This window comes from Lissotriton helveticus, chromosome 2_1 (assembly GCF_964261635.1).
Source record: "Lissotriton helveticus chromosome 2_1, aLisHel1.1, whole genome shotgun sequence".
Lineage (NCBI taxonomy): Eukaryota > Metazoa > Chordata > Amphibia > Caudata > Salamandridae > Lissotriton > Lissotriton helveticus.
The window spans coordinates 1,332,045,586-1,332,072,261 of NC_136059.1; the positions used below are offsets into that span (position 1 = coordinate 1,332,045,586).

General features: G+C 44.8%; 1 protein-coding gene across 4 annotated transcripts in view; it reads right to left on the bottom strand.

Annotated features, from left to right (window-relative positions):
• The window catches only part of CENPC (centromere protein C), a 1,220,926-nt gene that overhangs the window by 780,275 nt on the left and 413,975 nt on the right, over nucleotides 1–26,676 (bottom strand). For all 4 annotated transcript variants that reach the window (XM_078676246.1, XM_078676245.1, XM_078676249.1 and 1 more), the window contains one exon: nucleotides 19,570–19,782. In XM_078676246.1, coding sequence (XP_078532372.1) covers nucleotides 19,570–19,782 — 213 coding nt within the window. The remainder of the gene's footprint in view (nucleotides 1–19,569; nucleotides 19,783–26,676) is intronic.

Sequence of the window (26,676 nt, forward strand, 5' to 3'; positions counted from 1 at the left end):
GGACGCTCCCTTGGTACGATGGGGGCATCGCGCTCCCGGACATCCGTCGCTAATATTGGGCCTCTCAGCTGGGGGCCATCAACCACGGCACTTACGCTCACTCGCCGAACCCGGCCTTTGAGATGGATAAATGGCTGCTACCCGGTGGAGACTACAACAGGGCTCTATACGCGAAATCTGCCGGCAGATCTCTTACGGGCCCCACTAAAACAGCAGTACAGGTGTGGTATCGAGCTACAGCGGCCACGGGATGGGCTGACAAGCCAACCCGTGCTACTCCGCTTTATGCGTCGGATAAGCTTGGCTCCTTCTGGCAGTCGAAGGGTTTTGATAGGTGGGACATGATTGGAATCAGCAGGGTCGATGATGTGTGGATCAAGGGTAGAGTCAAGACGTTTGAGGAACTGAAAGTTGAGTACGACCTGAATGATAGGGAATTCTTTCGGTATGCGCAAATCCGGCATGTGGTCCTGTCTGGTTTTCCCCTGGGCTCGGACATTCCGGAGGCGTCCCCGCTTGAAGATCGGATACTGGATGGGCATGTCCCTGATAGCACGATCTCGCTTATATATAAAAAGTTAATTAATACCAGGATTGACCTACTGGATAATCTTCGAGAGTTAGGGACTAGTGATGGTCTAGAACCGATGACGAAGACTGGCAGGCTGCGATCTCTTCCCCGAAGGAGGTGGCTATCCCGGCGCGCCTCCGGTTTGTCCAGCTCAAAATTTTACATAGGGTGTATGTGACTGGTCCACGTCTGGTACGCATGGGGTTCTCGGCGGATGGATTGTGCAGGCATGGCTGTGGTATGGTGGGCACGTTTCTCCATATTATTTGGGAATGTCCTGCTGTGCTACGCTATTGGACTTGCGTGCATGATGTTATGAGTGAGGTCACGGGTGTGCAGTTAATGCCTGAAGCGCAGAGATGTTTGTTGAATGTCTGGGAGCCGAATGATTATAACCAGGCGCAGCTTCGATGGGTGACCTTGGGTAACATGATTGCCAAGAGGGACATTGCCCAGCTATGGGGCGCTCAGAGGCCACCGACAGTTCTGGTGTGGCAACAAAACATGGACTGGTGCATGTTTAGAGAAAAGACTGTTTATGTTTCCCGTGGCAAGCCCCGCAAATGGGGGAACATTTGGACTCAGTGGAACACATACCGTGGCGATATATGTACTCCCCCCTTTCCGGAACTTAATACCGACCTGTCTTCCTCCCAACCTGATGTTTCCTCCGCAGGAATTTAGATATTTTGTTTGCTTCTGGTCTCCTTCCCCCCCCCCCAATCTCATTGTATGCTTCTGATATTTGATTTGCGTTTGTACCCCCCCCGGGCAACGTGGTGACCCATTTGTATTGTACTGCCTTGTTTTTGTTTTGTTTCTCTGTTTTTTTTTGTTCCTTGAATTCAATAAAAAGATTTATAAAAAAAATAAAAAAAAATAAAAAGAAAGCTGAGGGACCGGTACCTAAATATGCACTACTCTTCCCGGCCCGACTAAAAAATATCTATGAGCGCAATACACACTCCTTCGAAAGCCCGGAGGACACCAAAGAATGGCTAGAGGTAATGGATCCTAAAGAGACCGGGGACAACGCCTCCCAAAGTACACAACGCAGCTCTGGTAGAACGGACCACAATGGTGTCTGCCGAAGCAGACGGATATGCAGAAACTCTCGGAAACCTAATCCGACAACACACCAGCAGCAACAGAGCAAGGAGCAGGCACTTAATGCAGCCACTACTTTCTGACAGACCACGCTCATAGAGGATTCAGTGTCCTCGGAAGAAGAATTAAACAGGTCGGACTCGGAAGGCAGTGTGGCCCTGTTTCCCACAGTGACCCCTCAGACAGCAGATGGACTGTTTGGCTGACTAAATCAAGCGATGCTGCCTAAGGATTGGACTCTATAGCTGATTTAATATCATTTTTATACTGAATCTATGTTACAGTGTTGTGGGTCTTTATTTGCTTGAGCCCGGGGTTCTGTGAAGACGGAACTCGAGTGTACAATGAAGCGTGGACTGCGCACCGAGTGCGGAGTTGGCAATGTTCCCCAGTTTGTGAATGCTGTGGTAACACAAGGCATTGTTCTGTTTGCCATGTTCTGTTGTATGGTTCGGTATAGTTGTTTGACCGGACAGAGTATTGGGTATTTTGGGGTGGGAAGCAGTCCTTTTTATTTATTAGATATGAAACGGCTTGTCACTGCAGGGATCATGCTATGGGCTGACTATGGGCCTGAATTGCCATTTCAATGCACACACTCAGTCAGTATAACATTTTAACGTGGAATGTTAGGGGATTGGGCTCGATGCAGAAACACCATAGAATACACGCACAACTACTTAGGAGGAAGGCACAAATAGTGTAATTACAAGAATCCCATTTGCTGGATCAGAAGGCTGTGAAGCTTCTACCCTGCCCCCTTTTTGAGTTCTACAAGTTTGTTTTTCTGCTTTCCTGTGCCTCAGTCTACCGAGGCACAAGATGGCTGCCAACAATTTCTGTTTTGGAATGTTGACAGACAGTAGCAGCCAATCAGCATGCAGCTCGTACTGTGGAAGGTACAGAGTACAGTAAGCTTACAGTGCACTCACATGTGCCACATATAAATATATAATTTGAACAAATTCGATTTTCTCAGCAACTACTGGAGGGATTTTCACCAAATATACAAAAGGCACTTCTGCATATCAGGCTCTACCATTTTGCCAAGTTTGGTGTAATTCCATTAAGCACACACTCAGTCTCCCATACAAATACTTGGGCAATCAATCAATAACCCATATAGTTACTCATACAGCTACTGATCAACACATGCAGCAGTTTACAGAACAACAGACATAATGATGCACAAATTAAGACAGTTTAGTCACTAACCCATTCACTCAGTGAGACACATTTAATCACTCACTCATACAGTTAGTCATGCACCTACTAAATCCTTCGTCCAGACACTTACACATCCACTCAATCTTCAATATGTAAGACATATTTAAACTTTACAGAAACAAAAAATCACTGGATGTTGTTATCAGTCATGTCATCAGTGATGTCATTTGAGATGTCATCAGTGATGTCATCAGTGATGTCACTGACCATGTCATGAATGATGTAATATGTGACATCATCAGCAGTGGATTGCGGGTGCGCGATATATAGTTAGTGCAACTAACTATATATGGAATTTCAATGGTTTTGTGTGAGTAAAATAAGGTTTTGTAAATGCTAATTCCTAACGATATATGGTCTATAACCTATGGTTTTTTCAGTGAATTTTCAAGGTTTTGTAAATGCTAATTCCTAACTATATATGGTCTATAACCTATGGTTTTTTCAGTGAATTTTCAAGGTTTTGTAAATGCTAATTCCTAACTATATATGGTCTATAACCTATGGTTTTTTCAGTGAATTTCAATGGTTTTTTAATAGCAAATATCATAAGCTGTCGAATGTCAAGTACGTGGTAAGTAAAAACATTTTCGTGTTTATGCACACTGATCTGCTTTGAATGGTGCCCCCCCCCTCATTTCTATTAGGAGTACTCTCTCTTTGCAGATAGTGAAAGGTAGTTCACGCAGGCCTTTGCCCCCGTTGTAATACGTTGTGCCTGCTTCTCTCTCCATTTGATTGATTGTTATCCAAGCATTTACTGTTTTAGAATTGGTTCTCTTTGGTTCATTCTCTATTTACAAACAAACACAGAGTCGCAATACTCTGTTTAGTCTTTGCAGATAACGAAAAATCGTGTAAAAAAAACAAAAGGAATCGAGCAAAATCAGTAGGCCACTAATGGGATCTCTTTTTGACCTCGCTAAAATAGAAACATTAGGAACAACCCCTCATGACAAATACGAAACTAGTGAGATGAACTGAACTCCACACAATGATGGCTGCAAAACAGCTCGGCTCCGCCACCCACCCCGTCCAAAATAACGATAAAGAGCGGCTGCCATGATTGGTTGCGGAATGGCCACGACGGAGCTACGAAATGGTGGTGCTCTCATGCTAACCCCAGCTTCAGTCTGAAACATCCAGAAACACTGTAGACTACCAATTCGATCAGTTCTGGTAGCGCCCCAATGTAACCCGGTAGAGAAGAACTAGCCCTCCCCTCTTTGACTGATGGTTCTTGTTGCCTGTCCCTTCTGTTGTCATTTAACAGAACTATTTAGCCTGCTGAAAGGGGTTGTGTTCCGACCGCTGGTTGGTGGAGACATTTTGACTATATTCTGGACCTGCGTTGTCGCGTAATGCGTCATATGACGCGCCGCGTTAGCGCATCCGGAAGTCATCCGGGGCGCGACGCGCAGCGCGTAACGTAAGCATAACAAGTCATGTGACTTGTTAATAAAACTTTTCATTGGTTCATTTTACTTTTCTTATTCTAATGATGAAAGGCTTGGTCATATGACCTAAAAATTACGCTTTTTATTACTTCCGAACATTATTTTTTCTTAAATATATGTTATAATGTTCCAGGCTAATGTACTTTCCCGGAAAATTTACAACTGTCCTGCAAGTAAAATATATTCTTTTTTCGAGAAAAAAAGCATTTCTTCGTCCCATGACGGAGCCGTTGAGCAAAAGAGGGTCGACCTGCTGTCTTAGTCGCCGATACGCCTGAATATGAGATTCTTATCGATCACTTTATGTTGCAGGAGTAGAAAACACAACAGCCCTTGACCATTTATCTTTACTGCGTTCCTGCGTATTATACCTTTTACCCTTCACGTAATTGGTCTGCTTTATTTCACTTGCCTTTTAATAATTCTAAAACAGTGACTATTATTAAAAACTTAACCAATGTATATACTACTACCATGTTTTCTTTTAAAAACCTTTATTGTGAAAATTTCATTATACAAATACGAGCCTATAACCACGTGGGCCGGCCACGGAGCAAACTGTAATCGTATATGATGAGTAGACATTTACACTGTAGAGGAACGTAACGGGCGGGCCATTAGGTTGCAAGAACTAAGAAGTCTAACAGTTGCGGAATTGGTGGACGTACATTTTATAATTAAAATACGACAGGGCCAGTTACAATAAAATTATCTAGATATACATTTGCGGGCAAGTACCATGGGTGACGTTAATTCGAACTTTCAATAGTACAGTAATCAATAACACATCAGAACTTAATATCAATAGGGATGTCGAAATATTCAATCAATTCTCGTCCCCGCCCGCCATGTGCTTCAAAACTGCATACGTATCTCGTGATTTCAAGGTTCTGCAACCAGTACACAACAAGGAGTTACGAGTCCCATTTATTCCGGCGCCATTTTGGGCGAGGACGGGCAGGTCCAGGATATAGTCAAAATGTCTCTACCAACCATCGACTATGATGATGTTCATATGCTGTATTTATTAGAGTAACACTCATCTGTCCACATGAAATTAATTTGCCACAATCTAAACATGTCATTTTAATCTTTCCAAAGTTCTTCTAAATATTTGGGACCGTTTCCCTTGCCTCTGATGCTGTCAGTGCCACTTCTTTGATGAATGTACTAGCAGGTCGGGGGTTCTCCTCTAAATCTCTCTTTTATGCAGCACTATAATTAATTGGTGCCACCTCTCCATATGACGATGCATGGTATAGTTACCATAACTATATTTTTTTTCGGTTCCTCTGGAGAGTACATCGTGGCAGATGAAGCGTGTAACGTACCGGGCATTTACCTTTTTTTACATGTACAGGAAAGGAAAAAAAAATCGAGCGTCCGAGTTCTAAGGTGTCCCAGGGCCATTTTAGTGGACCAGGCCCAAATCCAAAGAACAGGCCGCCATTTTAAGAGTCCTGTTGCAGCCGCCTGTCGCTGTAGCATCAAGAGCAGCCGAAACTCAGCTGAATGGCAACTGAAACGGTAAAGGGGCGCCCCACTACAGCAGACGAGCCTCCACCTAGGAAGGCCCGTTCACGCCGCCTCCCCCCCCCCCCCTTCGGGCACCCCACGCCGTTATTCGGAGCAGTATTGTAGGATGGCCACACCAGTGCGGCAACTTGCTAGACATCACCTCGGTGGTAACCGAATCTCAGCCCCTTGTGGTGTCTTCTCTTCAGAAAATATTGTTGCGCTGCCTTTGGCCCCATTCGCACATCGGTCCGCTACTGACGCCATCTCACAGGCTAATGGGGCGCCCCACGCCGAGTTTCAGCATTGTAGGATGCCACACCAGTACAGCAACTTGCTAGACATCACCTCGGTGCCATCCGGATCTTGGCATCTCAGCGCCTTGTGGTGTCTTCTAGTCAGAAAATATTGTTGCGCTGCCTTTGGCCCCATTCGCACATCGGTCCGCTACTGACACCATCTCACAGGCCAACAGGGCGCCCCACGCCGACTTTTACCATTGTAGGATGGCCACACCAGTGCCACAACTTGCTAGACACCACCTCGGTGCCATCCGGATCTTGGCATCTCAGCGCCTTGTGGTGTCTTCTATTCCGAAAATATTGTTGCGCTGCCTTTGGCCCCATTCGCACATCGGTCCGCTACTGCCGCCATCTCACAGGCCAACGGGGCGCCCCACGCCGACTTTCAGCATTGTAGGATGGCCACACCAGTGCTGAAACTTGCTGGACACCACCTCGGTGCCATCCGGATCTTGGCGCGTTGTGTTGCCTTCGGCCTATTCGCACATCGGTCCGCTACTGACGCCGCCTCACGTGCCAACGTATTTTCTCCGCATTTTATACCCTATGCCGCATAACAGATCATGCGACTTGTTTATAAAACTTTTCATTGGTTCATTTTACTTTTGGTTTCCTAATGATGGAAGGCTTGATCATATGACCTAAAAATAACACTTTTCATTGGATGAAAACTTTTTTTTTTCCCCAAACGATGAAAGCCCCACCTTGTTTCTGGATGTTTCAGACTGAAGCTGGCGTCACCATGAAAGCACCACCATCTCGTGGCTCCGTCGTGGTCATTCCGCGAGCAATCATGGCAGCCGCTCCCCACCAGAAGCCTGCAGGAGTCGGGGGCCCCCACAACTTTTGATGAATCCTCAAGGCGGAGGGGACGCTTTCGAGAATGGGGTCCAAGACCTAGCAGACAAGCGTCCGATTTCCAAGGTGTCCCAGGGCCATTTCAGTGGACCAGGCCCAAAAAGGAAACAGCCTGCCGCCATTTTGAGAGTCCTGTGACAGCCGCCTATCGCTGCACCGCAAGAGTGGGCGCAACTCAGCTAAATTGCGGCTTTTGACACAGTGGACCAAAAGCGGACGGAATGGCAACTGAAACGGTAAAGGGGCGCCCCACTACAACACACGAGACTCCACCTGGAGAGGCCCGTTCACGCCGCCTCCCCCCCCCCGCCGGGGCGCCCCACGCCGTTATTCGGAGCAGCATTGTAGGATACCAAAACCAGTGCGGCAACTTACTGGACATCACCTTGGTGCCATCGTTCTGCTGCCTTGGAACTATTCGCACAACAGTTTGCTACTGCTGACCCACCCCCCGCGACGCCCCACGCCGGATGCCGAAATCAGTGCGGCACCCAGGCAACATCACCTGGGTGCCGCCCAGAAATCTGGACGTTGTGCTGCGTTGGGACTATTCGCACAGCCGACCGCTACTTCGTTGTTTTTCCCTAAAAATGTTTATATGTTATTACTGTTTTTGTTTTGTTGAATATATTTATAAGTTATTAAAGTTTTATAATCTTACTACTTTGTTGGAGTGCTATATATTTTTAATGTGACACATAATTGTAAAAACTTTGATGTACAAAGAGTCATCCCTGGAATCTTCCGCTTCAGGCTCGGTCCCCTCCCCAATCACAATACAGGATGGTTTTCAGATAATAGGAACGCGTCTGCTGTGACGGATCTCATCGAGTGTGGGCCTTGATCTACTATAACTCCTTTGAAGAGGGGTGATTCTTTACAGCTGGGGCCATAAACTACATCTGCAGGGCTAGCTGATACCCTAGGACCGGCCTGGACAATCGGACACAGAGGAAAAGGAGTGTCAGAGGGTGCGGTAGTGAATAGGGCGAAAGGGAGGTGTCGGGCGGGCACAGAGTGTGATTCTCAGGGAAGAGCAGCGCAGATGGGGGGTGGTTTATTACCCATGCATAAGACAGAGAGCGGGGGTGACCACTGCCTGGGGGAGATGCTTGCGAGGGTGGGGAGCCATGCTAAGGATCGACAGCGTGCAGAGAGTGGGTCTGGTCAAGGCATCTAAAATGACTGCCGTGCACGACAAAAGTGTGGCATTTGAAAAAAGGCAAGATGGCGCAGACAATGTTTTTCAACACTTCCTGATTTCCTTCGAATCGAACGTTAACAGACGTTGGGGCATATTACCAAAGTTAAGCGATATTTATCCCTAACGATGCTTAGCAACAATTTTTTTACCGCTAAGCATCGTCAGAAATTATCGCAGGTAAACCTTGCTATTATCAAGGTTTATCGCAAATACGATAAAAAACGGCCGCAATGCATGAATATCGCTGAAAACTCAGCGATATTCATGCATTACCGAGCTAATGCTCTTAGCCATATTATCCACCTCCCATTGGATAACATGGCTAAGAACTGCTCAGGGCAGGTGGTAGCTTTTGGAGATATTCGCGCTTATCGCGAATATTTCCAAAAGTTGGTAATAGGAGATAGCGATGTTAGCGACTGTTTCCAGTCGCTAACATCTTGGCATGCCCACTTTGCATGTCATTAGTGATAAATATCACTCACATGCAAAGTGGGGCCCAAGATGGTCGCTATCTCCTACTAGCGGTCGCTAACTGGTGTTAGCAACAGCTAGATAATACAGAGATAATTTTATCTCCGCGAAGCGGAGCGCTGATACAGATATATATCTTTTTTTGAACGTTAATTTCTCAAAATCCACTGAAGCACATATATTGAGACCTAGCAAAGGCACATCGAGCTACCAGTCCCTACAATTTTGCCAAGTTTCGTGCAAATCCATTCAGCCGTTCGATTATTATTATTATTATTATTTTTGCCCCGCGGGGCCCTTTTAAAACCTCCACATCAAACCTAAGAGGTCAAGGAGGATCTACTATGCCCCCTTATGGTCATTTGCCCCTTCGCTTTGGCCTCCTCTTGTCTCTCGATCCTACCGAGAGACAAGATGGCGGCCGCTACGGACTGTTTGGAATGTTTACAGACGCCGGAGAACCAATCAGCTTCGCTTCACAAAGCTCCGTAACGCGTAAAGTCCGCGAACCGGAGAGCTGCCTGGTCCGCTGTTACAGATATATATCTTTTTTTGAACGTTAATTTCTCAAAATCCACTGAAGCACATATATTGAGACCTAGCAAAGGCACATCGGGCTACCAGTCCCTACAATTTTGCCAAGTTTCGTGGAAATCCATTCAGCCGTTCGGCCTAAAAGTGAGGCCAACCGCCCTATGGAAAACTCAATGTTAAAAACACGTTTTGGGACCCCCCTTTTTTCTCAGCCCCCCCTTGACGAACCCCCCCCAAATTTCCAGGGGCTGCTCAGAAACAAAATGTGCCATTTTCCTGAAAATTTCAGCCAATTCCGTCCACAAACGCCAAAGTTATTAGACATAGAATTTTCAAAAAACCCATAGAGAAAAAATCCTAACTATATATACCTACTGGCGACCGCCAGTAGGTAATATATATATATAGATATATAGATATATATATAGCTATATATATAGATATATATATCCTACCCATGCACAGTATTAGATATTTACAGAGGAACATAATTCATAATTGCCTGCATCATCCTCCTTCCAGCACTACAGGTTACGCTTGTCTACTTCATAGCTCGAGTCAACTTCAGCTTGTAACTTTTAGTAGCTCACCGTCTGATTATTTATTTGACTTTAGCATTGCTCATCATGTTTTCTCGTTTGATAGTCTTCTTTTTGTGTACTACTAATAGTCGTACTCTAGTCTCCCTTTGGTGACTGTCTGTTGTTTTGCAAAGCGTGCATACAAAACGGCAATAACTCTGTTTTTTATTTCAATTTAATTAGTTCCCTGCTAAGAATATTCCTGATCTTACAGTTTGATTTCGGCTAGGAGAGAGCGGAACCTCGCTTCTGGAGGTTGTGTGTTCACTAGTATTTGACAACTAGTCCGCAAGCATGCTGCTGTCTACTATTACCACCATGGCACCTTGGGAACCCATACAGCCATCACTTTGCCTAATCACAGGTGGGAGAAGAAATTGTGGGGGATTATTGAGCTACAATAATCTATATACTCGAAAAATTCACACACCCACACCTCCTCAGAGTCCTTAGGGGTTAATATAGTTGCAGACTGCAAAGACTAGGAGAAAAGAGTAGTAGGACAAGTGAGGGTACCACATAACTATCTGTTGATGTGTTACACTATCGGCAGATTTTGAAAACTAGCAGCGGGCTGCGCTGCAAAGGAAACAGTGTGAAATAAAAGAGTAACCTCCCCCAAAAAGATTTAAATCATATGTACAACCATAAAAAATGTATTTCCCTAACAAACTAGAAAGCCCACAACACCTGGTCCACCCTTCTCTCTAACCCCAACCAATGTCCAAAGTAAAGAAAGTCCAAATAATTGTCGAAACAAATGTCCATAAATAAAAATGCCAAAAACCCCAAGATTTCCCTAACTCCCACATTCCCACCCTCTCCACAACAAGTCCCACCCACCAAACAAAAGACTAAAAATGGAGCAAGCGAGTCCTAGCGGCGGGCTAGGAGCTTCCTCTCCAATTGGTCGAACTGCTCCTCTATCCTGGCTTCCATTCGTGCGATACTCAGGAGCCTGCAGCACTGAAAGGTTCTACAGAATCTATAGGGGAGCAGCAGTGTTTGATGAATGGCGCCGGGTGTCTGCCTGACCACAGCGCCGTACAACTGGAGGCACTGGAACCTAGCTGGGGCCCGAGGCATTTGAGGCCGCAGCTGCTGCTGATGCCTCCTCATCCTCCTCCATGCCCACCAGGCACTGATATGTGGCCTTGATGGCCTTAAGCTTCCTTTGCTGGGTTCTGGCTGCTCTCTACTGCCTGTCGGATGATGGTGGCTTGGCAGGAGTAGCTACATCAAGAAACAAAAAAGACAGATTGTAACCAATACTCTTATCAAAACAGTAGCACAAGCAGTACATAACATTTGTTGGCATCTCCGATTCCTCGGCCAATTCGATTTTGATGTGATTACAGTTGCAAGCATTAGCACTATGGAGTATACAAGTATTCTTATCTCTCGTTTAGCTAAATGAATGTAGGCGTGCCAGCTCAGCTTGCACCTTAGACAGACATACTTGTGTTGCGTTATACTTTGCTACTGTGTACAGGTGCGGCAGCTGTACCACATAATTCTCTCTTTTCCTATCATGGCCATGCTCCGTTAAATCAAATGCTCACTATCACTTTCACCATGACTACAACAAGGCAGATAATATAGGCACTAATATATGAATGATATACTGCACAATGTGAGGTACTACTATTGAAACCTTGCAGTCGACAGGCCTTAGAGGCGAAATACCATGGGCAGATAGCGGGCCTCGGAGGGAGGCGATGGATGATGATGGGTAGGTTGGGGTACATAAAATATGTTGTGCTTGAAAACTACTGTGAGTCAAGGGAGTAGTCTGAAATACAACCTCGCTCAAACCTTTGTATCAAAAGCCTGATGAAAAAAACTTTTATTGTTTACGCTTCTCCCCTGGGATTGTTCAATATTTCAATGCATTTTTTTTTCTACTAGCATTATTATTCTTCACCCTTTGCTTTGCTACTCAGTCACCGTTTAAGTTTTACACTCTCTTCATCCAGTGTTCACAATGAATACAAGTTCATCCAAACATGGCTATCATTCTCAACAAACCTTTCACCAACATCCCTTTGTCATTTTAACCACCCATGCATCCTTGCTTTGACCTATCAAACCGCCTGCAGGATTCTTTTCACCCATATACTTTCACCCACACAGGGAGGCATAATGTCTTTCAGCTGTCACCCATCCTTCACCCACTGCATGCATGCTCGCATACTATCAGCAACCTATGTATCCTTTCACCCACAAATTCTTCTCTGCCAGTCATTTTACACTTCACCCATCCTTCCCCCTTCCTTCCTTCTTTCCTATCAAGGTCTGACTCATCTTCATAAAACTTTCTCTGCTGAGTTGAAGATAAAATAGGCCACCATTAGTTAACTCACCTCCTAGTGTATATGCTATTGCTAAGTAAACAGTGGTATCTTCAACTGTGCACAACTTAGTCTCACTCTCAACAGTACAATGAACATCTTTGCAGCAAGTATATAAATATCAATAAGCAAGCAAAGCAATATGACTTACCACCGCCCGCCACTGCCGCTGGCTCATCCCCTGCAGCAGCGGCATGTGCTCCGTGGATGGCGCAGCTGTCCCCGCTGGCCACGGCACTGGTGGTCAGTGCAGCAAGAAAAAACAAACATTTTTTAGATGCCATAAGCGTTTCCCCCTATTTATTTTATTTCCATATGAAAAATGAAAATACATACATCACACAAATCACAAGCAATTCGGGTACAGTAACAGTATGTCCTATCAAAAATTATGAAATATCCGGTTGAGCATTTTGTTTTTGTTGGCAGCAAATTTGTAAAAGCCTCAGTCTTAAGACAACCTGTAAAGGTCTGAACTGAGTGGCTAGAGCTAATGGTGAATCAGATTTTTTTTACAAGAAATAAGAGTAGCCAACTGGCCAAACAATCGGACAAAGTCTTCTTGGTTGGCATATGTAATGGTGCCGTCCTCTTGCTCCTCATACTTCCTTCCAGTTATGGAGCACGGTAATCAGTTCACCATTAACTGCTGCTAATAATACTAGGCCTAGATAAGAAGACGACGCAACTTTGGGGTGTCCAACGTGACCATGACCACTCTCTCGTTTTACTGATTGAGCAGGAGGAAGTCAAAGAAAGCCTTCTTCTCATCTCAACAAACATGTGTAGATTACCTTACTTGGGCATGCATTTTGCACGGGAGAATAGTAGTACTAGAACTAGTAGAGTAGTAAGGACCAATGGGTTCTTGGAGTCTTAAATTACCACCACTAGGCAGTCCACAAAATATATATGGGTAGAGGAAAATCTGACTGAAAACCCACCAGAAGAAAGAAAGCTACAGAAAGAGGCAGTTTGAGGTGAAATACAGACACTAAAAATATAAAATAACTTAGTAAATATTAGGATAATGCAGGCATAACAAGATTTTTTTAAAGGATAAATCAAAGAGGATTTGGGGAAAAATAAAATTAGGAAACAGTAAAAAAAAATTGTTCAAATTAAGGAGCAGTAAAAGTTAGGAAAATGTATATTAATATTAACAGTAGGAATTACTGGGGCCAGCACAGCCATCGGCCGAGGAGCGTTCTTCCTGCTGGGAGTCACCTTCAGCACCCTCACCTACCTCCGATAACCTCTTGCCCCTGGATGCTGAGGCATGTAAGACATAATTAAAGAAACAAGAAATAATTGGTGTCAAATAAATAATCTCTCCTAAGCTGTTTTTTGACAGGAAACGGCAACTGCATTAACATTTAACTTTCCAAAATCATATTGATTAGTAGTAGACTAGTATCGCGGACCATCCTATCGATTCCACATTTCCTAAACCTACCTAGCCCACCTTTTCCAAAGACTTTGGAATAAATTGCAGCAAATTATATTTGCTTCTAATTTCTAATCGCATGCACAACCATTCTCAACCCCCCTTTGACGGGCACATTCACCAAGTCCGCATTTGTCTTTAAATGCAAAGAGGGACGCACGATTACACCAAATTGGTTTGTTTGCTTGTCACTGTATGAGCTACAAAAAGGTTCTAAGAACTGAAATGAGAAGACATGCACCGCTAAATTACTAATACTAACTACCACTATCTTAGTAGTGACAGTACAAAGGAAAGCAGTCTCTCTCTAATCTGCATTACTTAAGTTCTTACATAATCACCCGAATCCAGGGCAAAGACGCAAACAAGTACAATTAGGTAGCACCGGTCAAGAATAACGATCCCATAATTTAAGATTTGTAAACATAACTTACCTGCATATGGGCAGAATGCTCGCTATTTGGAAAAAAAGATAATCAATAACATAGAACATACATGTAATGATAATATAGCCTTATAACCCGCCGTGGAGGGCTATACCGGCTATTAAAGGCCCTCTTCAGCGTTCGGCGAGGGCCTTTAACAAGGGAGATGGACTTTAATAGCTAGTATAGCCCTGCTACGAAGGGCTATAAGGCTATTAGAACATTCTGCCACTAGAGGGCAGAATGTTCTAACAAAAATAAACAAAGCTTTATGGGAGCGCAAGGGGACTGGAATCCCCTCAGGGTCACTGAAGCTTTTGTTCACAGCCAGAGCTGTGAACAAAGAAACATTGGAATGTTGGAGCTCCAGGCTCATACCAGCCTTTAGAAGACCGGAGCACTCCATTGTTTTCAATGGAGCTACCAACATTCCAATGTTCTAATAATAATTAGCTACTCACCAAGTCCCGCGATCTCAACTACTAGCAGGTCCAGCTCTCGGTCCAGGATATCGGACCACTGGTGCATCAGCTGGTTGTGGGTGCGCCGCACCTTAGAGCAGCGATGCACTGCGTGTCACACCCTCGCTCCCTGTTGCTGGCGCTCCCAGGAGCCCGGACCCAGGCCTGCTGCCACTGTGGAGGGGAGGTGGCACTGCACAAAAAAAACAGCGCTACGAGGCGAAAAGCGGCTCTTCTTTGCCACCTTTTTGGCGCAGGTCTCTGCCATATTGCTGGGGTGGGAGGGCGGAATAGTAAATGCAGAAAGTATATTAACAAATTAAGGGAGAACGAAGGAAGGTAGTAAAAAAATAGCAAGCAAGCAATGGAGAAAAACGGTACAAAACTCACAAAGAAACACAAGTTGAAAAATACAAAATATACACTTAACACAGAGGGAAAGAAATAAAAAGGATCAGAAAAAAAGGTTTTGGGAAAGAATGATTGAAAGGATTTAAACAAGATGGCCCATGCCTAACCGCGTGGTACTGTTTGTGCAATATTTCCCCCCTAACATGCAATCTGCGTTGCGGTTCGGTCGAAACGTCATGCGAATGGACGGGACAAGAAACTCCGCCTGCTTGAGGAACTCCGCGTACAACAGCAGACTTTTGTTTACCACTTCGCAGAGTTCCGCGTAGCACGGCTACTCGAACTCTGGCCAGGGTTAGTCAATGGTGAGCGAAGCGACAAAATTGGTGATGAGGTTGGTAAAGGTGGCTCGTGGTCCGGGTGGTCAATAGGTGAGGATTCTGTTTGGGGTCAAGTTTTCTGCAGATTAAAGTGCAGGTGTTCCATGAGTGGGGTGGGATTCTCTGTGGATGTTGTGCATTTGATGAATTACTTATAGATGATAGCGAGTCCTCCTCTTGACTTGTGAAGGCGGTTCTGTCAAGCGATCTTGTAGCCCGCTGGGGTTGCTGTTGTAATGTCAGGAGCCGATGAAGGACTGAGCCAGGTCTCTGTGAGAAAGAGGATGTCGGATCCGTTGCTACTCAGCAGTTCCCATATTTCGGTTGTGTGTTTGCTGAGTGAAACAAGTATCCTAGGACCGGTTTCGGGGTTTCACCCCTCATCAGCTAGGATAGCTTGACTCCAGTAGCAAGGAGAGCACGGGGCCCACGTCTGGGCATACCCGTCCCACTTAGGGTGACAAATGCAAAAACAACAATTGATGGACAGAATGCAGAACAATGTCATACATTCACCCCAGTAAAGAGATCTAGGCCTAAACTCTCATGACTGGGAGTGAATGTATGATTTATTCAGCATTCTATTCAGCCAGGATAGCTTGACTCCAGTGGCATGGAGAGCAGGTGGATGATGGGAGATCCAGTGATGTTACCTCCGGTACTGATGGGATAAATCAGCTGGATAACAAGCTACATCGTTGGTGGTGGTGGTGGAGGGGGGGGGGGGGTTTAACTGGACTCAAGTAAGGGTAATTTGAGCCGTACAGTTCCCAAGTACTGGACTAACATCATCTACTAAGGAAGCCTAGACTGCTTGAACATGGTACTCTTTGGGTAATCAAAACAAGTACAACTTTCTTTGGAACCAGCGAGCAGCGCCAATGTACCAAAACAGCGGTAAACAACCATCACTCAGCAGAGAAATAAATACACAATAAACGTGGTCTGCCCCAGGAGCTGAAGAAAATGCCGGAGGACAACTAACTACTTTATGTTAGTCAATCTCAGCACACTATCTGGCTGCATGATGGTCTCTTAGGATGTGACCTGTTGGGCATGTCTAATATAGTGTTGCATGATGTGTGGGCAGGAGTACAAAGCAAGGTCGCCATGGCAATGCAAAAGAGCATCTTAAATATGCAACTCCTTTCATACAGGCCTGGAGTTCATCACCTAGAACTGATAGGGGGGGAAAAACGCTCCAACATGTCCTTGCAATAGCACTTTCTTTTTTGTTATTCAACACCAACAATTGAGGCCTTGGGGGTGATAGAGGCAACAAGAGTGATTAAAGTAGGAAATGTAGGTGGAGCGAAGAAAACAAAATCGATATAACGTGACAGAGGTGTCCACGTCAAATCGCTTCATTTTCCTGTTATTCAACACTGACAATGGAGGCAGTGTGGGAGACGACAGGGGTAACACAAGCGATTAAAGGAGGGAAGGTGGGTTATGGAGAAGACCAGCGGTATCTGCATCATAGAGTTTTTTCTTCTTATGGAGGATGAGGGTGCAGCACAGACAACATGTGGGAAATATCATGAAAACACAGACAACAGGAGGGAGCAGGCAAACCGGGACAGGCATCAAATGAACAGTGGAGAAATACAGGAGGGAGCCCACTGCAAAAGACTCACTCTGTAGAGTGCCCCCCCCAAAAAAGGAAATGTACATCACAAAATCACCAGCAGTGGAAGGACACAACTACTCGGGCAATGCCTATGGGAAGGACCAAAGAGAAGAGGAAGTGGCGGATGGACGCGCTGACAGCAGCAAGCAAGCAAATAAGATTCATGATGAAGCAAACCAATGGTAACCAATAGGCAGAATCCAAGCTTCCTGTATGCAAACAAAATGTCTGGCAAGCAACACTGCTTGGGCAGTCCCATTCAAGACCTAAAAGTATACTTCGTTCTTAAAGCCTCATCTCTTGGCAATTTCCAAAGAACCTATACATATAGGAATCCTACTACAAGATCTCATGGGGCGGGGATCCTTATATCAGTTATCCTTGGGCAGGGCAGACGCCTTCAAAATTCGCCGTATATCGCCTTATCTTGTTTAAATACTTAGAAACCAAAATACTAACCAAAGTATTCGCTTGAAAGATCAACAGTCAAATCTGATGTTTACTACGCTATGACTAGAATGGTTTTATGTGAGGGTGTGATACACAGCATTGTCTCTGATGACTCCTGTGATCCTTGTACAACAAAGAGAGGCTGGGACTGGTAGGGCCATTTTCTCTGTGACCTTCAAAAAGGCATTCAATTCCATGCATTGGCCCCTCATGTTCAGATTGTTCGTTCACGAGAGCTTTGGACCAAAATACAGACTATATATACAGGGACGAGGCACCCAAGCACTCCTCTTTGCCATCATGATTGAGCAGTGGTGGACTGAATCCGTAGGGACACTCAGCTATGTGGGTTCACGGGGTGACACTTCCAGAGAGCACAGTCTCCTTATATGCCATTTGGGATGGCGACGGAATTCACGCCTTCACACACTTAGCTGAAAGATATGATATGCCAAAGACACAATGTTACTGCTACTGCTACTTGCAGGCCCAATATGCTCTGGGACCTACACCAAAGACATCACAGTCCTTCCTGAAAATAATCTATTAGAATCCAGAGCAAATGACACGCAGATGATGGACAGAATGCATAGCAAATCAAACATCCACCCACAGTCAAGAGATCTGGGTTAAATTCAAGGGTCCTTGAACCAGTTTCGGGGCATCACCCCTCATCAGCCAGGCTAGTTTGAATCCAATGGCACAGTGAGCCTGAGACCCACGTCTGTGCATACCCAGTGCACTTAGGGTGAAAAAGCAAAAGACATAATGTAGCGTATGGGGGAACCAAGGGAGTCCCTAAGATCTATTACACATTAGTGAACATCACCCCAGATCCTCTCTTGCGTCTGAGAGAACGATGGGCTCAGGATGTAGAGGACCTGGTCTACGTGGATTAGACAGAGGAGAGTACGGCTCCCAAGGTCATCGCAGTGTCCATGTCCCTCTGACTCATAGAGCTTAAATACTTTCACAGAGTCAATTACACCACCAACTTGGCTAGGCAGAATGAAACCGGGTTTGGCCTGCAAAATGGTGTCACTAGGACTTCTGGATGAGTGGAGGGGCCACCAAACCACCAGACTATTTGTTGCACTGGCAGCATTCTTAGCCAAAAGGGCCACTACCTGACACAGACGTGCCAACAGGGTTCCTTCGATGAAGGAACAGACTTAAAGTATGCGCTACTGCACCAAGGAGGAAGATTAAATGTATATCTTGGGGGGGGGGGGGTATGTATCTAGAAATATAAGGTCTGGGACTGTGGTGGAATTACCAATAACATAGTTAGTCACTTGCATGCTAAAGTACTGTATTATTTAAGTTGTTATTGATAAGCTGGCATGGAAGTTGACTTTAAGTGCTTGTATTTTTACTGCGATAAACAAATAGTTAGTTAAAAAATAAAATACATTGATCTCGAACTTGCTAAAAAAAAAAAAAGAATTCCAAATCTTGTTAAACTCTGAATATGTGGAAGGGCAGAGAAATAGAGCTGTTCGAAATAGATAACTTTAGCGATTTTGGTACAATCCTTAATTCCAGGAAAAGCATTTCCTAGATGGATTCATTTCTAACTGTCAGCCAATGTGTCTCTAATCTCCAAAGGAGAGTTTCTCTACAGAGACCTTCAAAAGGTCTTACTGACAAAGAATCAACAAATGGTAAAATGCAAATAGAGAAAAGGCCATAGAAGCTTACCTTAACTTACAATCTCCAGACAAAAGCTAATTCTCACACATATTATTTCGACACAAATGGCAAAGAACCCCACATTGGACAGAGACCCATCTTGAAAAATCTGTGGTGATGAGCCTAAGATCTTAATGCTAAAAAACGGTGATGGATCAAGCCCTGATCTGTTGACTGGGTAGGAGTGTTCTGATTAACTCAGATACTCTGTCCATCACCACCCCCTTTTTGTAATTAAGATCTTAATGCAGCAAACTGTAAGAACACCAATCAAGTTAAATCCATGCATGATGACAAAAGACATTGGGCATGAAGGGTAGCGGACTAACTATGCACAAGGAAAGCCAAGTCAGGGAGCCAATTTCATGTTTGCTCACAATCAGCATTGCTTGATAATAAGCAGTGGGCAAATTAACTTTTCAAGAACAAATCAAGCTAGAATTGACAATATTCAGGTTGATTTCATGTCTTTGAAACTTGCTATGAAAATTAGGATGTGTTGGAATAAGCTGAAAAACATCATGTTCTCAGAACAGATCACTTCAAACTCACTTGTTTTCAGGATGCACGGTTTTAAACAGCATTGATGCAAATCTGTTCATAGATTTCTCATTCAGAGGCGGACTTGAGTTTCCATGCTGCTTCTCACTTGCGCGAATAGTTTTCTGTGAGTCTGTAAGTGCCTGGGTACTTTCAAGTATTTCAACTTTATCTGTAGTCTGTTTTCTCAATGTATGTTGAGACTCATTGATCTGTAGAGGGTTCCTATCAAGAAAGTGAGACATTTAGCTAGCAGCCCAACAGATGGACAATTCCATTAAACAGCCGTAATTAACAAGTTACTTAACTTCCATAACACAGTTTTTAGTGAATACTCTATCTAATCTCAGCTTCCTCACCTGTGAATAACCCCTGAGATCAGATTGGCTCAGAAAAACATTCTCTATAGCAGTGCTACTACGTGCCGCTAGATGGCACCATACAGATCCACACTAATGACACATCACCCCAGAAGTGATGAAGCTGAACCATGTGTAAGCGGCACCCATGCATGCTGATGTCCTTTTCTTATCTTTTCACATTCCGCGCCCTCAGATGGGGAGTGCAAAAAATTGTTGTATCAGGAGCTGAATACCAACTTGGGACCTTGTCAGGTGTTCAAAAGCAATTCCATAGATGTATAGGAGGACGGCAGTGAGGAATCTGTGGTTGGATACAGTATACCCAAAAAGCATTACTGAAGTTTTAAGTAAGCTGTTCTTTTGATGGATACGTATAACTGTATATTCCTCACTGTAGATTAGAAAGTGGGGCGTCCCACATAGTAGACTTGGACCAAAAGATCTTGCAGAGCAAGTAAAGTGCCCTTCCCCTGGCACTGGCTGCAAAGGCAAAAGTGCTTTGTGAGTGTGAGCAAGCCCACATTGCAGACAGACAAATGTCAAGAACAGGCACTCCTGCATGCAGAGGAACTTTCCTTAATAAAGTGCCTTTGCTTGGTTTGGTGTACATCCATTCAGTAGGTTTTTTTTAAAAACACACCAAAAAAGTGGTTCTTGTAAATCCTCAAATTTAGAGAAGATTCAATTAAGTTAGAAATAACTGGACATTTGGTCCATACTAGATCTGTGAAAACAGGTGCATGAATCGTACGCAAATAAAAAAAAAAAATCCTCAGATCAGATTGGACAAGGGAGGATTTCCTCCTGTTGGCTTCACGCCTATGGACACCAAGCTCTTTCTCGCTGCCTAGCTGCAACTTTAAAAAAAACGTTGCATCTGCCATTACGAGCACAGGTACTTGGGTCTTGTGTTCTGGAAGTAAAACAAGAGGAGGCATAAAAGGAGCGTTCCCCATCCACTAGCTCATGCGTGAGAGGTGAAAATGGTGGGTGTGGCAAGCCATGGCTCAGTTGTTATGAAAAATAATAAAATATTTTGCTGGTTTTGCAACAAGCTTCACGAAAGAAAGGATAGGGACCTGGAACTACTGTTGAAGATCTCAAAGTCTTTTGAGGACAAACTACCAGATCCATGAACCCAACTGGATGCCCAACAAGACAGGGTCCATAAATGTAAACAAACAGGGCTGGGTATAAAGACTCTAGGGCAACCATTGGTGCACGCAGCCAAAGGACAGGCACTGTTGGAGGTTGGCCATCTGCAGCAGGCAGGCCACTGCGAAATGTTTACTTTGAGCTCCACTGTGGGATTTTGATTCAACTGCAAGTAATTACATCGGGAGAGGATGTAGCCTTGCGGCTAGAGCGGTCGACCTCGAAGCTGGGGAACCGGGTTCGAGTCTCAGCAATGACGATCAACATCCTGTGATTCTGGGCAAATCACTTAATCTCCCTGTGCCTAACACAAATGAATGTGTCCTTCTGTAACGAAACTGGTGCTCAAGTAAAGAGCTCTGATACCCGATTTCTTGGGTCTAGTTTGCAGTACATAAAACAAACAAAAACTTATAATAATTAGTTAGATTGGCAAGTGTGAATGATTTCCAACAACCATAATTGTTTAAATATAGCAAGAGGCCAGAACATAGAAATGCACCTCGACTGTTAATAATTTCACAGGTGCTCTTACTCATTTGCAAAGTGAATAGTCCTACAGTCTCAGTAAGTGGTTTGGTAAAATTATATGATTCATTTAATTGTGAGTGTCCACTAAAATCAGTTGGGGAGCATAATATTTATCTGCCACTCTTGTTCCACTACAGAGGATGAGATCGTATTAAGGCATGGGTACTGCTTTTAGTTATTTATGAAAGGGACTGGTCCTTGTTAAGGATGGACATATTTCAATCTTCTAATGGGGGTTCTTTCGTCACCCTTAAACAAATGTTTCAGATTCAGGCAATATTAATTAGGTTCACTATATGCCTGGATATGGCTCTGGTTTGAGGCATACGGATTGATCCCTGCTATTCACAGATATGGAAAAGCAAATGGTTAAATCACAGAGTGTGCAACATTTGAGGGGATTCACATCATCAGGAAGTAGTACAGATAAATATCATCAATCTGAAAGCTGTTATGGTGATCACTACATTAATTTACAAATTAACATGAAACTTTGCATTCAAACAATAACCCAAGGGTGCCACAGTTCAAAATTAATATAAATTTAGGTCGCGTTTGTCATAATTGGAGTTTACCTCCTGACTGTTTCTTCTTGATGTGTTTGATGCCACGCGTAAGACTGCTGCTACTGCCACTGTATATCTGCCAGAAAGGTTTGGTAATTTGACAGCTAAAATCTGTAGTAATCTTAAGTGTTATAGAAATCCACCTTGTTGGCAGTACACCTCACATTTTTTCTTACATGTCCACTTCCATCTCTCTATCTATTGATTATGTTACTTACCCTGTAAGCATATGTTTGTGGCATGTTCTAAAGTTAGTGCCTGGAGCTCACCGACATGCCTGACTGAAAGTAATGTCAATCAAAAAGATTACCTTCCAAAATAGATATTGGCGGGAAAAAATATGTAATGGTTCAAATGGTGGACACTTAAGTCTGGTGAGAACAATAGTGAGATTCAATGTGAGTGCAGGTGTATTTACTCTTTTAAGGCCTTCCATAAAGGCCTTTTAATAACTGGCAGTTTGAACAAAGATGTGTGTTGCCTGTTTGGGAGATAGCCAGCCACTGCAGCTAGATGCAAGCGTATTGAAGTGATGGCAAGGTCAGAGAGCTGAAAATGGAGAAGGTAGCAAACAATGTTATGCACAGTTGCATTAAATGGATCAATGTGCTTATTACAGCAGTAAACAACAAATCTTTTCAAATTAGCTGCATAGCATGCTCTAGTCGTAGGCCTAGGTGCTTCTTTGAGACTGGGCATACATTTGGGTGGAAGATTCAGGTAACCAAATTCCTTGAACTCAGGAGCCAAATCGCAACGTTGAGTTCCCTTGGATTTGGATGCCCGATTTCTACATGGGTCTGAGTGAGAAGGTTTGGGTTGAGGTGAAGCTTCTCATGGGGAACTACGGACAGTTTGAGTAGTGTCGTGAACCAGGGTTGACAAGCGCAAGTGAAAGCTTCTAGAATGAGGGTGACACATTTGCCTGAGCCTCTGAACCAAAAATGGAAGAAGAGGGGGGAAAAAAAGCATAGGCAAATATCCCTTAAGAGTTCATTCATAGAGCATTACCCTTGGGTGGCGGGTGGGAACGTGGAGGCAAGGTTTGGGCATTTTGCTTTGTCTGTGGTTGCGAACAGATATACCTGTGGAAACTCCTGCTTGTGGAAGTATAGGAGGACTCTGGAGTAGAGTTCCCACTCGTGAACTTGTTGCCAGGTCAGTACCAATCCTTGCAAAGTCCCTTCTGCAATAGGCTACCTTTGTGCAGATACCGGGCTGTACACAACTGTAGTCTCCAATAAGATGCCCACATATACATGTGCTCATGTGTACCCAGCCATGTGCCTCTACCCTTAGCTGCTCAGAAGTGGCCTTTTCTTAAAAGGCAAACACTAGTAGGTACACTCAGCCCAATAGCCATGAATAGCTAGGTACACTCAGCCCAATAGCTATGAAACTTTCTTGAGCGAGATTTGGGTAGGACTACTTGAACACAGTAAAAAAACAAAAAACGAGTAGCCAAAATCAAATAATTCTGGGGCACTAAATGGGTGGAGTCTTTCCTTCATTTTTAACGAGCAATGTCTCCAGTGTTGCTTACTCTGGGATCTTAACAGCTGCTGATTAGAAATTGGTAATGCAATAGTGTGCAAATTTTCATGAGAGTTAATTGCAAACTATTTGGACGAGTTACTTACCTTCGGTAACGATGTATCTGGTAGAGACACAGTCTAGCCGCATATTCCTTAACTTAGAATATCCCAAGGCATCAGACTGGATCCGGAAAACTTTCCGCAGCAGTACCTTCGCGCGCCGGGGCGGCGCCGCACGGCTCCACCCTGATGTCGTCCTCGGACGTGATGTCAGAGGAGCCATATATGCCCCTCCCAGCGCACTGATGTCTGTTTTCGTTGGAAAAACTTTTCCGCGCCACAAGGCGGAGTCAAAACCAAAAACTGCGAGAGCATGGAAACAATGTGCGTAAAGAATGAAAAAAGAAATTGAATGGTGAAAACAGCACCATAAAGGATAGTGCTAGGAACTGTATACTGCAAATGAACGAAGGGAAGAGCAGAGCACCGCTCTGAGAATTAACCCCGCAAAAGCAAAGGCTAAACACTCCCTGGAGGCAGAAGAAGATGTGAAAAAACATTAAATCAGACAAAAGAAGTCTGCAACCATAATATATAACCGAGAAGGACAACAAGTCAGAAACACATGAGCAAAGAAAATCCACCACAAAACGGCACCAGAAAGGGACATCGTATCCCCAGTATGAAACCTACAGTTAGAGGCAGATCCAAGGGACTTCAAACCAATGGACAGCAGGGGAGGAAAGAGACCCCAAGACGATTGAAAAGGGAATAGCGGGGAGGCGGACCGTGAGCAGATCCCACACTGGACAACCCATGGCATAGGGATGTAAAAGGGAAATACGGGCATACCATCCAATCACAAGAATGGGCGGAGAAGAGATTACAAAACAGAATAAATTATTCCGTGTAGGAGTGAAGTGAAAGAGATCACCCTGCAGAAAGCCAAAGCCACCCGGGGGGAGGCGAATGCAGGAAGCCCAACCTGAAAAGGTCCTCGCAGAACGGGGAGGATGGGGGGGCGCTAAGGAATCTGCAGCTAGACTGTGTCTCTATCAGATATATTGTTACCAAAGGTAAGTAACTCGTCCATCTGATAGAGACATCTAGCCGCAGATTCCTTAACTTAGAATAGATACCAAAGCCATAGCCACAGAGGAGTCGGGTCTGCGACCGAACCCAACTAAGTTCCCAAGAGAACTTATCCGTCAGCAAGGTGATGAAACACGGTTGGGACCGCAAGCCAGCACAGCCATGCCAGGCCACGAAGCCCTGAAAAGAGTGGGAAACAGTGGGAGGCCAATTACCACAAGCCGATAAATAACAGCACGAACACCTGGTATATAGATGCGGGTTGAGAGAAAGGAAGCAGAAGCTAGAACTGTTGATGCGGAAGTGAGAGTTCATGGTTTTGCAAGAAGAGGAACGGAGCCTAGGGTCTGATGGATCCGCAGGACCCGATGTGTCGACTGTTAATAAAGATCCGAGATAACAAACTGGTATGACAGGGCCAGCGCATACCAGTCCAGTATGCAGAACAGTGGAAAAAAGACACTGTCGAACCCGCACCAGGCAAAATACGTGGAACAGCAGTGGCAGGATGCCGACCCACGGCCAATAAGTGTTGGTAGCACCAGAAATACAAGACACTCCAGCACATAGACGCCGTGTCACAAGACATGTGAGAAGGCCGACGGCAACAAACAGAAGCACCCAAAACAGGACTACAGTAAAAATGATAGTCATTTAGAAGACAGGAACACATCTAAGCATACCGTTTGGGTGCTAGAACCACACGAAGCCGAGGGGAAAACCCCATAGGGTAGCGGGAGTAGCCCAGACGTGAAGGATGCATTAGCAAGCAGGCTATCTGTAAAAAGGAGTTATACGGCAAGCTAGACACCCACACAAGAGCTCTTAGAATGAGCAGACCAGGCCGAAGACCACAGACACTGCAGGAAGGAACGTTGCCTGAGCAACTCCGCTGCGCGAAGAGCACAGAGTGGGTATAGATTAAGAAGAGATCGTAAAAAGCTGCGTTACATAATACAAGACTATGGTACGCTAAAAGCACCAACAGACATGCGGAAGCAGAATTGCATAGGACTAAGTCCTGACCCGTAAGCGACATCAGCCACCCGCCCGGGAGGAGCAACGGTCCCCCGCTAGACAGATGAGGAGATGGAGCCAAACATGATTGTGGAAACAGCCAGGACCAAGCTAATGGCCCAGGGACTCAGAGCGAGTAACCTGAAGAGAACACTCCCCTTGAGAGTGTTACAGCAGGAACCCGAAGCAGAAGTGTGGAAAACACCTGTGCAGAAAGCAGCAGGAAAAGAGAAAAAAACTCCTGTTGGGGAAGTGCCCAGAATAGAGTGCACAAGGCCGTGTACAGCAGAGATGTAGATGGCAAAGACGCCTCCTTTAAGAACAAGACCATACATGGCTAAAGTACGAGAATTTAGTACCCATCCCAAAGAGGGGAGAGTAGAACCAGTTCCACAGAAGCGGAAGAAAGAACGTAAACACCCTATGATAGCGAATCATATTAGGGTGCACTCTCAGTACGTGCAAACACTAAAGAAGCATGCCGCACAGCAGCTCTGCCCTGGCGCAAACGATGACAGGGCGTTAGCAGTGGTAGAACTGTGCCTGAAAGGAACAAAACAAAGGCCCCAAGGGACAGTGGCTGGCTAAAAGAGGAGCAACCAACATGGACAAAGAGGAGCTCAGAGATGCTAAAACATGCCCCTGTACAGGGCAGGCGAGGTAGAAGCCTCACGGTAAGAAACCTATATCGGAGGGTCGAAGGAGTACAGACAACCGGAGACCACAACCTTAATTGAAAATGCAACCGATCGATGCAAGCCTGTGGGTCGCATAGAGCAGTAAAAGAGAAGACCGAGTGATCCACAGAAGATCTTCAGGTAGGAATATTCCACAGGAGCCTGCCAAGCCTTCCTTGTAGGA